The sequence below is a fragment of the Felis catus genome, chromosome D4 (assembly GCF_018350175.1).
Source record: "Felis catus isolate Fca126 chromosome D4, F.catus_Fca126_mat1.0, whole genome shotgun sequence".
Classification (NCBI taxonomy): Eukaryota; Metazoa; Chordata; class Mammalia; order Carnivora; family Felidae; genus Felis; species Felis catus.
In genome coordinates this window covers 28,324,078-28,337,284 of record NC_058380.1, presented here as the reverse complement: position 1 = coordinate 28,337,284, position 13,207 = coordinate 28,324,078, and the positions used below count along the sequence as shown (strand labels likewise).

At 42.0% G+C, this 13,207-nt stretch overlaps 1 protein-coding gene and 1 pseudogene across 1 annotated transcript; one reads left to right on the top strand and one right to left on the bottom strand.

Moving 5' to 3' along the window:
- The first annotated feature begins 730 nt into the window (after window positions 1-730).
- Window positions 731-4,371, top strand: LOC101080699 (annotated as a pseudogene).
- Window positions 4,372-6,415: 2,044 nt separating this feature from the next.
- LOC101080443 (procathepsin L-like) lies at window positions 6,416-10,458 on the bottom strand. Its single transcript, XM_023242238.2, has 7 exons — window positions 10,257-10,458; window positions 9,845-9,964; window positions 9,610-9,744; window positions 8,952-9,176; window positions 8,079-8,241; window positions 7,340-7,457; window positions 6,416-6,626 (listed from the first exon to the last, which is right to left on the bottom strand). Exons 1-7 carry the CDS (start codon window positions 10,380-10,382, stop codon window positions 6,527-6,529), a joined length of 987 nt encoding a protein of 328 aa, XP_023098006.2. The 5' UTR covers window positions 10,383-10,458; the 3' UTR covers window positions 6,416-6,526.
- Between the last annotated feature and the right edge of the window lie 2,749 nt (window positions 10,459-13,207).

Genomic DNA, 13,207 nt, shown 5'->3' with positions numbered 1-13,207 from the left:
AGGTGACTGCTTATGACCTTATGAAGTACTGCTCATCAGCTACACTGCTATCAGAACAGAAGAAAAACCCTCCTGGATTCTTGCAAGCCATGCCAAAATTGATTTTATTTAAGATTTTTTTTAAGAATGAGTTTTCATATCAAAAGGATACTGATGCAACATTAAAACTTAGGTTTTCTCTCTGTTACAAGGGACAAAACATTTTCTTAAGAGTGTTAGTTTGGGGCACCTGGGTGGCTCAGTCAGTTAAGCACACGACTTTGGCTCAGGTCACCATCTCATAGTTCGTGGGTTTGGGTCCCACTTCGGGTTCTGTGCTGACAGCTTAGAGCCTGGAGCCTGCCTCACATTCTGTGTCTCCCTCTCTCTCTGCCCCTCCCCTGCTCATGCTCTGTGTGTCTCTCCCTCTCTCTCAAAAATAAATAAACATTAAAAAAATGTTTTAAAAAGAGTCTCAGTTTGCTTATTACAAAAAATTATAAACAAAGTTTTTTCTTCTCTTTAATGGCCAATGGCCTAAAAATACAAATTTTCTATGCTTTGTCTTTATCAGATTATTCAAGAAAACTGAGTCTTAATAGTAAAAGAGCTAAAGTTTGTTCACTATTGTATAACCTGCAGCATTTGCCTTTAAAATCTTTTATTCTTGGCCCTCCTCTCTCCAGGCGTCATCATGAGAGTGACATCTTCCTTACACTCTGCATGGCAATCATTGATATGCATCCCCATGATGCCCAGGGAAGACAAGGTGACCCAGAAGTCCAAGTACTTCCTTAAGATCATCCATCTTTTGGACGATCATCCTTCATTGTGGGAGCAGACAACGTGGGTTCCAGGAAGACGCAGTAGGTCCGCATGTGTTTGCATGGGAACGCTGTGGTGCTGCTGTGGCATGATCCCCATGATGTATGAAGTCATCTGAGGGCATCTGGAGAACAACCAGTTCTGGAGAAACCGTTGCCTCATATCTGGGTGCATGTGGGCTTTGTGCTCACCAAGGAGGACCTCACCGAGATCAGGGACATGCTTCTGGCTAAGGTGCCAGCTGCCGCCCGTGGTGGTGCCATAGCCCCATGTGAAGTCACTGTACTAGCCCAGAACACTTGTCTGGGGCTGAAGAAGACCTTCTTCTCCCAGGCTTTAGGCATCACCACTAAAATGTCCAGGGGCACCACTGAAATCCTGAGTGATGTGTGGCTGATTAAGACTGGAGACAAAGCGGGGGCCAGCGAGGCCACACAGCTGAATGTGCTGAGAAACTCCCCCTTCTCCTTTGGGATGATCACCAGCAGGTGTTTGACAATGGCAGCATCTACAACCGTGAAGTGCTTGACATCACAGAGGAAACTACATTCTCACTTCCTGGAGGGCGTCTGCAGTGTTGCCAGTGTCTGTCTGCAGATAGGTCACCTGATTGTTGCCTCACTGCCCCATCCTATCATCAATGGACACAAGCAGGTTCTGGCTTTGTCTGCATGGACTGGTTACAGCTTCCCACTTGCTGAAGCCATCACCACCACTGCTGTACCTGCTGCTGCCCTCAGCCCTGGCCAAAGCTGAAGCATAGGAAGAGTCAGATGAGTTGCATGAGGATATGGGATTTGTTGGTCTCTTGATTAATCACCGAAAAGCAACCAATTCAGCCCATTTTATTTGTGGAACAAGGGAATTAAGGCTCACTTCTCTTCAAAAAGGAATCTTTTATTGTCACTTGGGTTGAATAGTTAAATATTGTTGCATAATGATATGTGATCCTATTTAATCAAATGTTCAAATATTTTGATTTTTTGTAACACACACTTTCCAAAATCAAATTCTAAAATGAAGTATTTTGACCACAATGCAATTAAAATATTCCAGAGGATCCATGGAACATTTTCAAGAGATTTGGTCTTTTTATAAAAGGAAGATATTATACAAATTAGGCTTATTTCTTATGTTAAATTACATAGGAAGCAATGTCAAATAAGGGATACTAACACCCCTAGATTATATTTACATAGAAATATGTTAGGAAAATAAGTGTTTTAGAAATTGTATGCAACTCCTAGAAATCTGATATGTCCTGAGATGTTACTGTCGTGTGTCACAGAAACCACCAATTTCCTTGTCAACAGCCTTGTCATGATCTCTCATCAGATCTTTAACCTTGGACATTTTAAGTCTTTTATCATTTATAGACAGTTAGACTTTTACTCAGATGCTTTTACAACAGCTTCTGCAAATGTGTTTCATCTGCAATGAGACCAATGGAAGGAACTCTTGCGTACAGATTTCTGATAACCTCAAGATCATAAAGCTGAACTGGGTAAGAATTTCCAGAATGAATGGAAGATCTGGATTCAAGCAGAAGAATTAATAACATGAGACTGGATGAACAGAGGATGATTATCATTTTTATATATTTTTTTGAAGCATTTCTGATCTTTAAATGTTTTTTCCAGTATTAAAAAAACTGTTTTAAGCTATAACTTGAAAAAAGCAACCGTTTGATAAAACATGCCTTTGTGAACAGACTGGGACACTTATCTTTTTCTCCCTACCTGATCTGTCCAGAATTCAAAAACTTTCAGTGAGTATTCTCATATGTTCATGACAATATGTTAATTTGCATAAGTTGAATAAGGATCTGCTCTCCTTGTAACAGGACACATTTGGAAACTCTGGTTACATCACCAAGGCTTTGACAGAAATGCCATATTCAAGGGGGGACTTGCACAGACACAGATATGACCAGACTGAACTCAGGCAGACTTTATGGAGCCAATAAAGCCCATTGGAAAAACAGCCTGATACTTATATCTGAGTCTTTAAGCAAAACAGACAGTTTTTATACATTGTGACAAAGAGACAACAAATTCATGATGAATTAACAGGATGAAGAAAACAGATGTTTGGGACTGTTAATTAGTAAGGAATCCTAAGAAACTTTTTCTCATAAGCTATGATTTACAGCAGTTTCATCATCAGGCCAAGTTAAAAAAAAAAAAGCAACTATTACACTTTGCAAACAAATTGGTCTTAATTTGGCTGTCCTTGGTAAAAATGAGGGTGATTATAGAAAGAAACATTATGTTTCAATAACACACCATTGTGGATATTACAGTCTAATAGAGTTCACTATGAACTGGACGAGATCCTAATTTCTTCTAGTTTCCTCTGAAGCCTGGCCACAATCTCCAAACTAATATTTTCCACTTTTTTTCTATCCTTTTGACTTGGAATCACTGGATACCCAAAACTCCCCTTTTCCTGAAGCCCTGCAAATGGAATATGAACAACTTGATGTAACCTTCTGAGAAATCACTGCAAAACTCATATGTAGACAATCTTCATGCCGGTTCCTCTATGAGCCTCTCAGAAAGTCTGTCAGCCTGCCACTACCTACCTACCTTATCTGCCTAAAGATGCTTTAAGCCCAGCATCTAGAGATTCTTTCAACTGGCTATCCTTGGAACTCAGAAACTGGTTTATAACTGGATCCTTTTATTAACCATTATCTTTCTTGTATTGCCATAGAATTGCCTCTTATTTATTACCTGATCATTTGAAGCAGAGGCCTCCCTCTAAGAAGATACCTGCATTGCCTCTTCCTGAAATGAATTTGACTGAATTGACTCACTGTCTGAACAAAGAGACTGGATTAAGGAGATAAAACTATCAGCTCAACTTTGAATCCGTGAATCTTCCAAGAAAGTTGCAGAGGAAGGAACCACCTAAAAATGTGGACCAAAAATCTGGGCTTACTTGGCTGGGTGACAAAACCAAGCTTTCTAGCTACTAGAGCCAAATCAGAAGACTCTGAAATTAGCTATTTTTAAAACTTGTGCTGCTCTTAAAGACTGACAGGACAAAAAGAAAAAAGGAGATGTATGAACATTAACACTGTCAATTAACACTCCAGACTTTGAAAAGTACAGGTTTCAAGCTAACCTTGTCTATCCCCACTGCTTTATTTATTTATTTATTTATTTATTTATTTTTGAGCAACAGAGGGACAGAGAGAGAGACGGAGAGAGGGAGAGAGACAGATGGGGGGTCTCACCCAAAGCAGGGCTCGAACTCACATGATATGTGACTCAGACTCATCAACTGTGAGGTCATGACCTGAGCTGAAGTCAGATGCTTAAGGACTGAGCCACCCAGGCACCCCTGCTCCTTTATTTCATGTGGTAACAAAGCATATAAAGGGCTCCCCCAAAATGATCAGAATCATATTGACTTGGATACCTGGCTCTTCTGTCACTGTGCTTGGTGACAGAATTTGTTCAGAAAATTGTGCCACACAATATGCCTGTTGAAGAATCATAGAAAATCGGATGATACATCAGAATTCCAGGTTCTCTTCAGCATTAAAGATCTTATTCCCAAGTTTCCGAGATGGTGAATTAGACAAGGCAATCCTAAATGTGTCTATGATAATGGAACAAGGAGGGTTCAATACCACTATGCATGCTTTGAAAACACTCCAGTCAGAAGGTAACAGCTTGGCCTCTGGGGATCTCCAAAGTGATCATGTTCTAGATACCGTGACTGCTCAGCAGGGGGTGCTTGTGCAATCATCAGTGGAAAATATTGCTTTTATCTAAACCAAATGAAGCATATAATGTCTACTCAAATCTTCCTTTAAAAAGGAATTAATATTTCCCATCAGATAAATGAAACACATTTAATTGAGCAGATCTATTTCCAGGATTGTGGGACTCGTTTCATGAGGTGTGGGGAAATGTGTTCTCTTCTGTTTATTCATCCTCTTGCTTTTTTTTCCCCAAATGTTTTGAGTATAAATGACACATGATGTTACCGTAGTTTCAGGTGTACAACACCTTGCCAACTGTATACATATGGCATATGGCAATAACTTGCCAACTGTATACATTATGTTGTGCTCGCCACAAGTGTATCTACCCCCACCCTACATTGCTATTACAATACCGTGTACTATATGCCCTTTGCTGTGCCCTTGATTCCTGTGACTGATTCATTCCATACCTGGAAGCCTGTAACCCCACCCTCGTTCACCCATTCATTCATCCTCCAGGGGATCTATGCTTTTCTTATTCTTTGTAGATTTTTTACCGCTCATGTATGAACTGGATTTCTCTCTCCACAGTCACCTGCTCAGATAGTTAGTATGTGAACTTCCAGGGGAGTTTCAGAGGAAGAAATTGTGGGGGCCCAGGGATGTCACCCCAGAAGGTACCACATGGCATATTGACAATCTTGAGTTGAAGCTATTTGAGACACAGATGCTGCAAGGACACCCAGGCTGTCATATGTCTCCCCTGAAAGCAGAGAATGAGCATTCCCATATGAAAGTTCCCCTCCCTGTACTACAAGGTAAAGAGACATCCTTATCAGCAGAGATGGGCTTCAAAGCTGAGACAGTTGTAGAAACAAACTCATATACAAACTCAGCCCAGATGCCACTTGGAATTCCTGCAATTTAAAGCTCCCACACACCTCTTCTCTTTTTCCTGTCAATTCCTCACAAATAATTGTCATTGTCTAAAATGTGTAAAAACTGCCAAAAAAACACCTACCTGCCTTGGCCATTCTGGGGGGGGGGGGAGGGCTCAAATTCATTACTGGGCTTCCCTAGTTGTGTAATAAAACTTTGAGTGATTTTTTTTTTCTACTGTTTATCTGTCTTATGTCAATTAAATTCTTAAACCAGTTTGAAGAATTATGGGGGAAATGAGGACATTTTATCCTCCCTCCAAAACCATTGAATTTTTTACTGTAAACAAGTTTTTGTATTAAAAACCAAATCATACCTCAACATATGCAAGTAAATTTTATTTTAAAAGGTAAAAATTTTATGCAATGTTTTAAAACATGAGCCTTCAGGGGGGCCTGGGTATCTCAGTCGGCTGAGCATCCGACTTTGACTCAGGTCATGGTCTCTTGGTTTGTGGGTTCGAGCCCTACATTGGGCTCTGTGCTGACAGCTCAGAGCCTGGAGCCTGCTTCGGATTTAGTGTCACCCTCTCTCTCTGCCCCTCCCCTGCTCACACTCTTTATGCCTCTCTCTCTCTCTCAAAAATAAATCAAAAAAATTAAAACACGAACATTCAAAAGTTATTAAGCAAGTTAATCACACACCACTGATTAGAGCAGGGATTAAAAAAATAGTTTCGGGGCGCCTGGGTGGCGCAGTAGGTTAAGCGTCCGACCTCAACCAGGTCACGATCTCGCGGTCGGTGAGTTCGAGCCCCGCGTCAGGCTCTGGGCTGATAGCTCAGAGCCTGGAGCCTGTTTCCGATTCTGTGTCTCCCTCTCTCTCTGCCCCTCCCCCGTTCATGCTCTGTCTCTCTCTGTCCCAAAAATAAATAAACATTGAAAAAAAAATTAAAAAAAAAAAAGTAGTTTCGTCACCAATGAACAGTCACAGAATCCAACCACAACTTGGATCTTCAGTGATTCAAGTGTTTTATCCCCCACAATAAGATGTGATCAACTCTACAATAAAATCCATTTCCTGGATATTCTGTTGCCAGTCAAGGCCTTCTTCATCACCATCGTCTCACACGATAGGAAAGCTGGCCTTGGTGGTGATTCCACAGTGGTTGTCCCGGTCTTTGGCCATTTTTATGTAGCCATCCATGCCCCAGTCAGTGCCCCAGCTGAAAGAAGAGAGAGTTTTCCAACTATTACAAACAATCAAAAACATGTATCTTTTTGAACAAGAACATCTGATACTGAGCAGTGCACCAGAGACCAAGACAGATTCAGGAAGAACCAGGAGAGACTGTTCTTGTTCATGGTTGAGTTCTAACCCAGCACAGAATTCTATCCCCAGACCTTTCACAAAACTGCAACGTGAGCAGGAAAAGGAAAATTTTGGCACCCAGATGTGTTATAGAAATTTTTTTAAATTACAATTTAGAAATACAGTGGTACCAGGGTGCCTGGGTGGCTCAGTCGGTTGAGTGTCCGACTTTGGCTCAGGTCATGATCTCACAGTCTGTGAGTTCAAGCCCCACGTCGGGCTCTGTGCTGACAGCTCAGAGCCTGGAGCCTGCTTCAGATTCTGTGTCTCCCTCTCTCTGCCTCTCCCCTACTCATGCTCTGTCTATCTCTGTCCCAAAAATAACTAAAAACATTTTTAAAAATTGAAAAAAAAATACAATGGTACCAAAACTATATTAGGACTCTAGCAGGTGAGGCATCTTAACGTTGTCATTATATGACTATGTCTGTGTTCCCCCCTAGATGGGGTAAACACTGCTGGGATTTCAGAAGCGTGCTCAAGGGTTGGGGGACCTGCGTCCAAACACTGGTTCCAAAAAATATTCCCTTTTCAAATTCAAAAGTACGTATTCCTGGATTTTCATACCTGTTCTTGACAAACCAATATTTTTGGTTATCGGATTCTTTTCCTTGAAAGCCATAGCCAACCACCAGAACACCGTGATTCAGGTCTTCACTGCTGCACTTTGGATCATAATAAATGCCTGGGGAGTAATATTCAATGCTGAGGTGAGGATTCCCACGTGACATGTGATAGTAACCCAGCCTAGCAACCACAGTAGGGGAGGCATTTCAAAATTCAGTTGTGATATGAATTCAGATGAGATTTAAAAGTCAGATACTTTTGTTTAGCTTGGGGGTGGGGGTGGGATTTAGGCCCTCATCTAACACCAGGAGAAATACTAACAGTCACAATCTCTTTTGAAAATACTACATCTACCCTAGGATGTCAGCCTAGGGAAACAGCAGAGAACATAAAATTGCTTGAGCCAAGGGCTTCTTTCCAGTGTTAACTTCAATAGCAAAATTCTTTAAAAGTTTTTAAGGTCTAACAATTGGAAAAAGGTGAAGTAAATTCTACCCATCGAATTATGTAGCCATTTAAATATATTTGTGATATACGTAAACTCATGGGGATTTTGGTCAAGTCATGGCATACAGAAACAGCAGGCATAAATATTATGTGTACAGAATGAACAACTATGTTAAATCCACACACCCCAAAATTCTACACTGAATTCTACATACCAAAGTGTCACTCTTGCTGTTTCTTAGGGTGGTTTTCCAATTTTTCTACCTATATTTCTACATCAACGAATACTTACCTTGTTTATAGAACCGGAAGGTATCCAGGCTTGCATCAATAGTCGCAGAGACGGGCCCCACCTTTCGTAGTACCATCATAAGGATCTTCTCCCGCTGAGGGATTGTGTGAAAGGCAGTGATATTGGCAGCAGAATGCTCAGGCCTGTATTTGCAGGGTCCATCCTTTGAACGGTAAAGGAAAAGAAACTTGATTACTGCCATCCACTTCCTGGGGAACATGACTTCAAGACAGGTTGCAGGTGAAAGATTTCCAAGTCAAGTTTGTTGTGAAGCAACCCAGGAGGTGAAAGGGTATTTATTATTTTAAAATTGAAAAACTGGTGTGAAGGGTGCTGGTGGCTCAGTCGGTTAAGTGTCCAACTCTTGATTTCAGCTCAGGTCATGATCTCACAGTTGTAGGATACAGCCCCGTGTTGGGCTCTGTACAGAGCATGGAGCCTGCTTGGGATTCTCTCTCTCCCTCTCTCTGTTTCTGTACCTCTCCCCCTTTCATGTTCTCTCTCTCTCTCTCCCTTTCTCACTCTCAAAATTAATAAATAAATAAACTTAAAAAAAAAGCAAAGCTAATTGGTGTGGATTCAATGAAACACTTGTGGTCTACCTGTCCATAAGAAGTTTTTCGCCCTGGAGAAATCTGTACCCTATATAGAAAGGTATGCATATCTCCATGTAACGTAGAAATAAAAACAGCTATATGGTAACCATCTAAGCAGAGAACTGTGCCAGGCAAATACCGTTTAATGACAGTCCTGACAGTCTGCAGATAGTCTACAATTGAAAATGAGAATGTTAAATATGGTGTCTGTTTTCTTCAAAAGCATTTAGCTCTAAGGGCAGAGCTGGAATGGTGACAAGTGAGGAGCTCCACTCACTCTTGCAACATATGGATAGGATTCCTCTGTGTCCAGGCCTCCGTTGTTCTTAACATACTGGAAGGCATTGCTCATTAGACCACCATTGCAGCCCTCATTGCCTTGAGGCCAAGAGCAGTCCAGGAGGTTCTGCACACTCAAGGAAACACGTTTGCCAGTTTTCCGGAACATCTGTACTTCAAGGGCACCAGCTGCACTAAAAGCCCAGCCAGAAGCACACCGACCCTGGAAACAAATGATAAAGGTCTCAATCTACAAAACAATTAACAAAAGTGACAACAGACCATCTATACAAAAACTTTTAAAACACAGCAATGGTGGGGTGCCTGGGTGGCTCAGTTGGTTAAACGTTTGACTTCAGCTCAAGTCATGATCTCAGGGCTTGGGGGTTTAAGCCCTGCATCAGGCTCTGTGCTGACAGCTCGGAGCCTGGAGCCTGCTTTGGATTCTGTGTCTCCCTCTCTCTCTGCCCCTCCCCTGCTCATGCTCTCTCTCTCTCTCTGTCTCTCTCTCTCTCTTTCAAAAATAAATGAACATTAAAAACAACAACATAGCAACACTATATTGTTCCACAGCAGGAAACCATAGCAGGGGGCCACTTTCTTTTTGGCTTTCCTCTTGGAGAGAGACCTGATGAGTAGTCATCTTTGATACTCACAGGACTTACAGTGGACGTCAGTTTTCTCTCGACAGGTACAGAGGTGTCAGCACAGAAGGGGACTTTAAACACTGTCCCATTCTCACTCTTCTGCATTTTAAGACCAATCATCATGTGCCTGAATTCTTCATTGGTCTTCAGGGAAAAGAAAGTAGAATGTTTACAAACATGAGATTTTGGGGAGAAAGTACTGAGAGAAAGAACAAAATATTCAGCAAATCCATGCCACACTCACCATGTCACCAAAGCCATTCATTGCCATCAAAAAGCGGTGTTTCCCTTGATAGTATTCCTGATTGTGCTGTATAATCATTTTCATATTCTTCTCCCACACTGCTCTTCTGCATTCTTCAACCTAGAGGCAAATATATAACTTATCACCTTTATTTCTATTTAAAACCAACTGACCTGCTCCAAGTAGATGTGCTCACAGAGAGGAGGAGAAGTCACAGCCAGGGATGGCCTGATGCTTCTGCGAGCTGTTCTCCAGCAACCACACAGCAGGACATATGCCCACACTGTGCGCAGTCACGGTGCCCTGCTTACTGCCTTGGTAAGAGCGGCTTCAAGATGCAACTCTGTGTTACAAACTCCCACCAGTCCAGACATTCTCCGTGGATCCTCTGGATAGTTTAGATGTTACCAACCATGCCATATTGCTTCCCATGTGTCTCCTTCCACTGGATCCACTGTTCATCTAAACTTTGATCAAGCTCTATAGTAGCTGAAACTATTCCCAAGCAAAGAGCAGTCAGGAAGACAAAAGGATGCATGTTTCAAAACCTAGGAAGTGAAAAAAAATGAGAATCTGATTAGACTGATCTGTCTAAAAATCCATCCTCCTTTCTTCTGGATGTTAGAGCCACTATGGTGAAGTAAAAACATTGAATTTATCCTCCCAAATACTTACACAAGGATTAGTCTAGCCCCACTGGGGATGCTCACCTAATCATGCAGCTGTGCAGATGCCCTCAGCAGATGTAGCCCCAGGGCTCTCTGATGGTGGGTGGGGGCTCCGAGGCCACCCACTTAAAGCCTTGGGGTTTGGCCTGATTGGCCTGTCCATACCGCCAGTACACTGTAATCTTCCAAATCTGCTTTCGTTTCCCAAGCTGATGACTTCTATTCTGATGTTTTCTTGGTGATAATTGCTTGTTCTTTACAGAAGAAAAACTTGTTGACAATGGTCTGGGGTCAACTCCCTGTCAAATGGTCCTTAGATGTTTTGACTAAAACAATAGAGCAGTTGCAGTGGTCCAGCTAAGGGTCCAAAAGAAAAAGCTCATGCTTATTCAACAAAGAAAATAATGTTAAACTTCCATTTAGTTGATGCCATTATAAGATATGAAAAAAGTGTGTATTGAAGGCACACTGAAATATATTTACTGGTGATTTAGTGATCTGTGTCCCCGCATGTCAAATCTGAGGACAGGGAGCTGGGAGAGCTTGGGACTCCCCTCATTTCATTCTCAGAGGCTACATATTAAAGATTCAAAGCCACTGGTGGAATGGCACCCGGGTGACCGTCATTCCATAGGCAGGGGACAGAGGAACTATTGGGATCTCTAGCCTGTGACCTGAGAACCCCTTTCTTCTGTTTCTCATTCTTTCCTGATTGCCTGTCCACTGGAAGGTTACATGCTTGGGCCTGTCTCAGGGGGAATCCAGGTGTGCTTTCCATTTTCTAGCATCCCCTAAAGTACTCTGTAGAGCTCTGGCCCTACTTGGGGAATGTGGGAGCATTCACTGGGTTGCATTGGACTCTGGGAAAATAAGCTTCAGCAACTGGAAGGCTGAGCGATTAACACATCAAAAGGAGAAAAGCCATAGGATTATTTTAATAGATGCTTTTTAAAAATAAAAAGAAACATGCTATTTCAAATCAGTGGGAAGAGAATGGTCGATAAATAGCTAGTCATCCAGGAAAAATTAGAAGCAGATCCACAAAACGTATTACTGATGGATTCCAGAATTCAACATAAAAAAACAAAAGTATGGAAGTATTAAAAACATAAAAGAAAATGTATTTATGACCTTACACGGGACCAAAGACACTAAGCACAAAGTGTAAAGAAAAGATAGATGTGATTACATCAAAATGGGAATTACCCCCCACAAACAAAGTTAAAAGACAGTCTACAGCACAGGAGAAAAATGTTTGTAACATGTAACACAAAGTGCACATCAAAGATCATACCTATTAAGAGGGAAAAGATACATCACTGCAGAGAGATAAACTAAGGATATAAGACTACAGTTTGTGAAGAGAAAATACAAATAGTAGATGAAGCCATGAGAGACGGTGAGCCTCCCTGAGGATCAGGAAATGAGAAGAACATGGCCCATCCGTTCTCACTTAGCAGATGCACAATAAACAGCAGCGACTGATCCTTTCAGATGTCCTCAGGTGCTGGGACATGGCCCTCTTCTGCCTGCTGGAGAGACAGATCACAGGACGGCCACGGGACGGCAACGTGGCAGCTCTGTGGACATTGAGAAGTTTAGATAAGCAGGCCCTCTGACCTGCAGGTCAGCAGGGAAACCTAGATGAGCCTTTCTAAAGTTACATATTGTCTGTAAGAGCAAAAATATGGGAAGGATCCAAGTGTCCAGCAGTAGGGAGACGATTGACTGTGGAAGCTCTTCAGTGGTTTGAGAAAGTTGGGAATTACTTAGAAACCCACTCCAGCTTTTATGAGCTTGGAAATCAATCCCTTACCTGGTTTTATACAAAGGCATTCTTCACATCACAATAGAGAAATTGAGGAAGAAATAAATATATTGGCTCCATGCTGAGGCTTTTTGCTTCCACCTAACCTGATGACAACATCATCTTTACTCTCTATTCACAACCATGTAATGAAATCTAACCACCTTCTTTTTCTCTTTCTTTCTTTCTTTCTTTCTTCCTTCCTTTTCTTCTTCTTTCTTTCTTTTTTTGCAAAGAATGGAAAGAGGCATGAAAAAGATATACAGGTAAGTAGGAGATGGTCTGTGGGTCTAAGATGGGTCCATGTATCAGTGAGTTCCCCAGAGAAACAGAACAGAGTTTAAGCCCTCCACCCCATGTAAACACACACACACACACACACACACACACACACACACACTGTGTCACAGTCTAGACGCAGCATTCCTTCTTCCGCAGAAACCTCAGTTTTGTTCCTAAGACATTCTACTATTCGGTGAGGCTTCAGGGGTTTGGGACACGCTTCCCCAAAGTAAGCGACTGTGGCATACTGGTTGTTTGAGCTGCAGGCACTTGAGAAGCAGCAGGTGCAGGAAGGACTCTCTAACATCCGCTTTCCAGAAGCAGGTCATAAAATTTCCCTGAGAAAGGTGTTCTCCCCTGAGAAAGGATCCAGCAAGAGAGCATCCTGACCAACGGAGGCTGGGAGTCAATACCCAACGCATCTATGCAAACAATTCCTAAATAATCCTGTTCTTCCACTAGTTTTGTCCCCTGCCCCCCAAAGTATCTCTTTGTCACTCCCCACAACTTACTGCGCTTTTTCTTGTCATTTCTTTACAAATTTATCAAGACTTTCTCTAAAGGTATAGAAGTTTCCAGTTGTGGTCACTCCTTGGGGTATTTAAC

What these genes read in the sequence shown, in the direction of transcription:
- LOC101080443 (XM_023242238.2), bottom strand. Translation starts at nt 10,382, where the DNA reads ATGCATCCTTTTGTCTTCCTGACTGCTCTTTGCTTGGGAATAGTTTCA. An exon ending in ATGGGAAGCAATATGGCATG is followed by an intron (nt 9,965 to 10,256) that starts GTTGGTAACATC and finishes ATTTGCCTCTAG; the next exon opens with GTTGAAGAATGCAGAAGAGC. An exon ending in CCTATCCATATGTTGCAAGA is followed by an intron (nt 8,242 to 8,951) that starts GTGAGTGGAGCT and finishes TACCGTTCAAAG; the next exon opens with GATGGACCCTGCAAATACAG.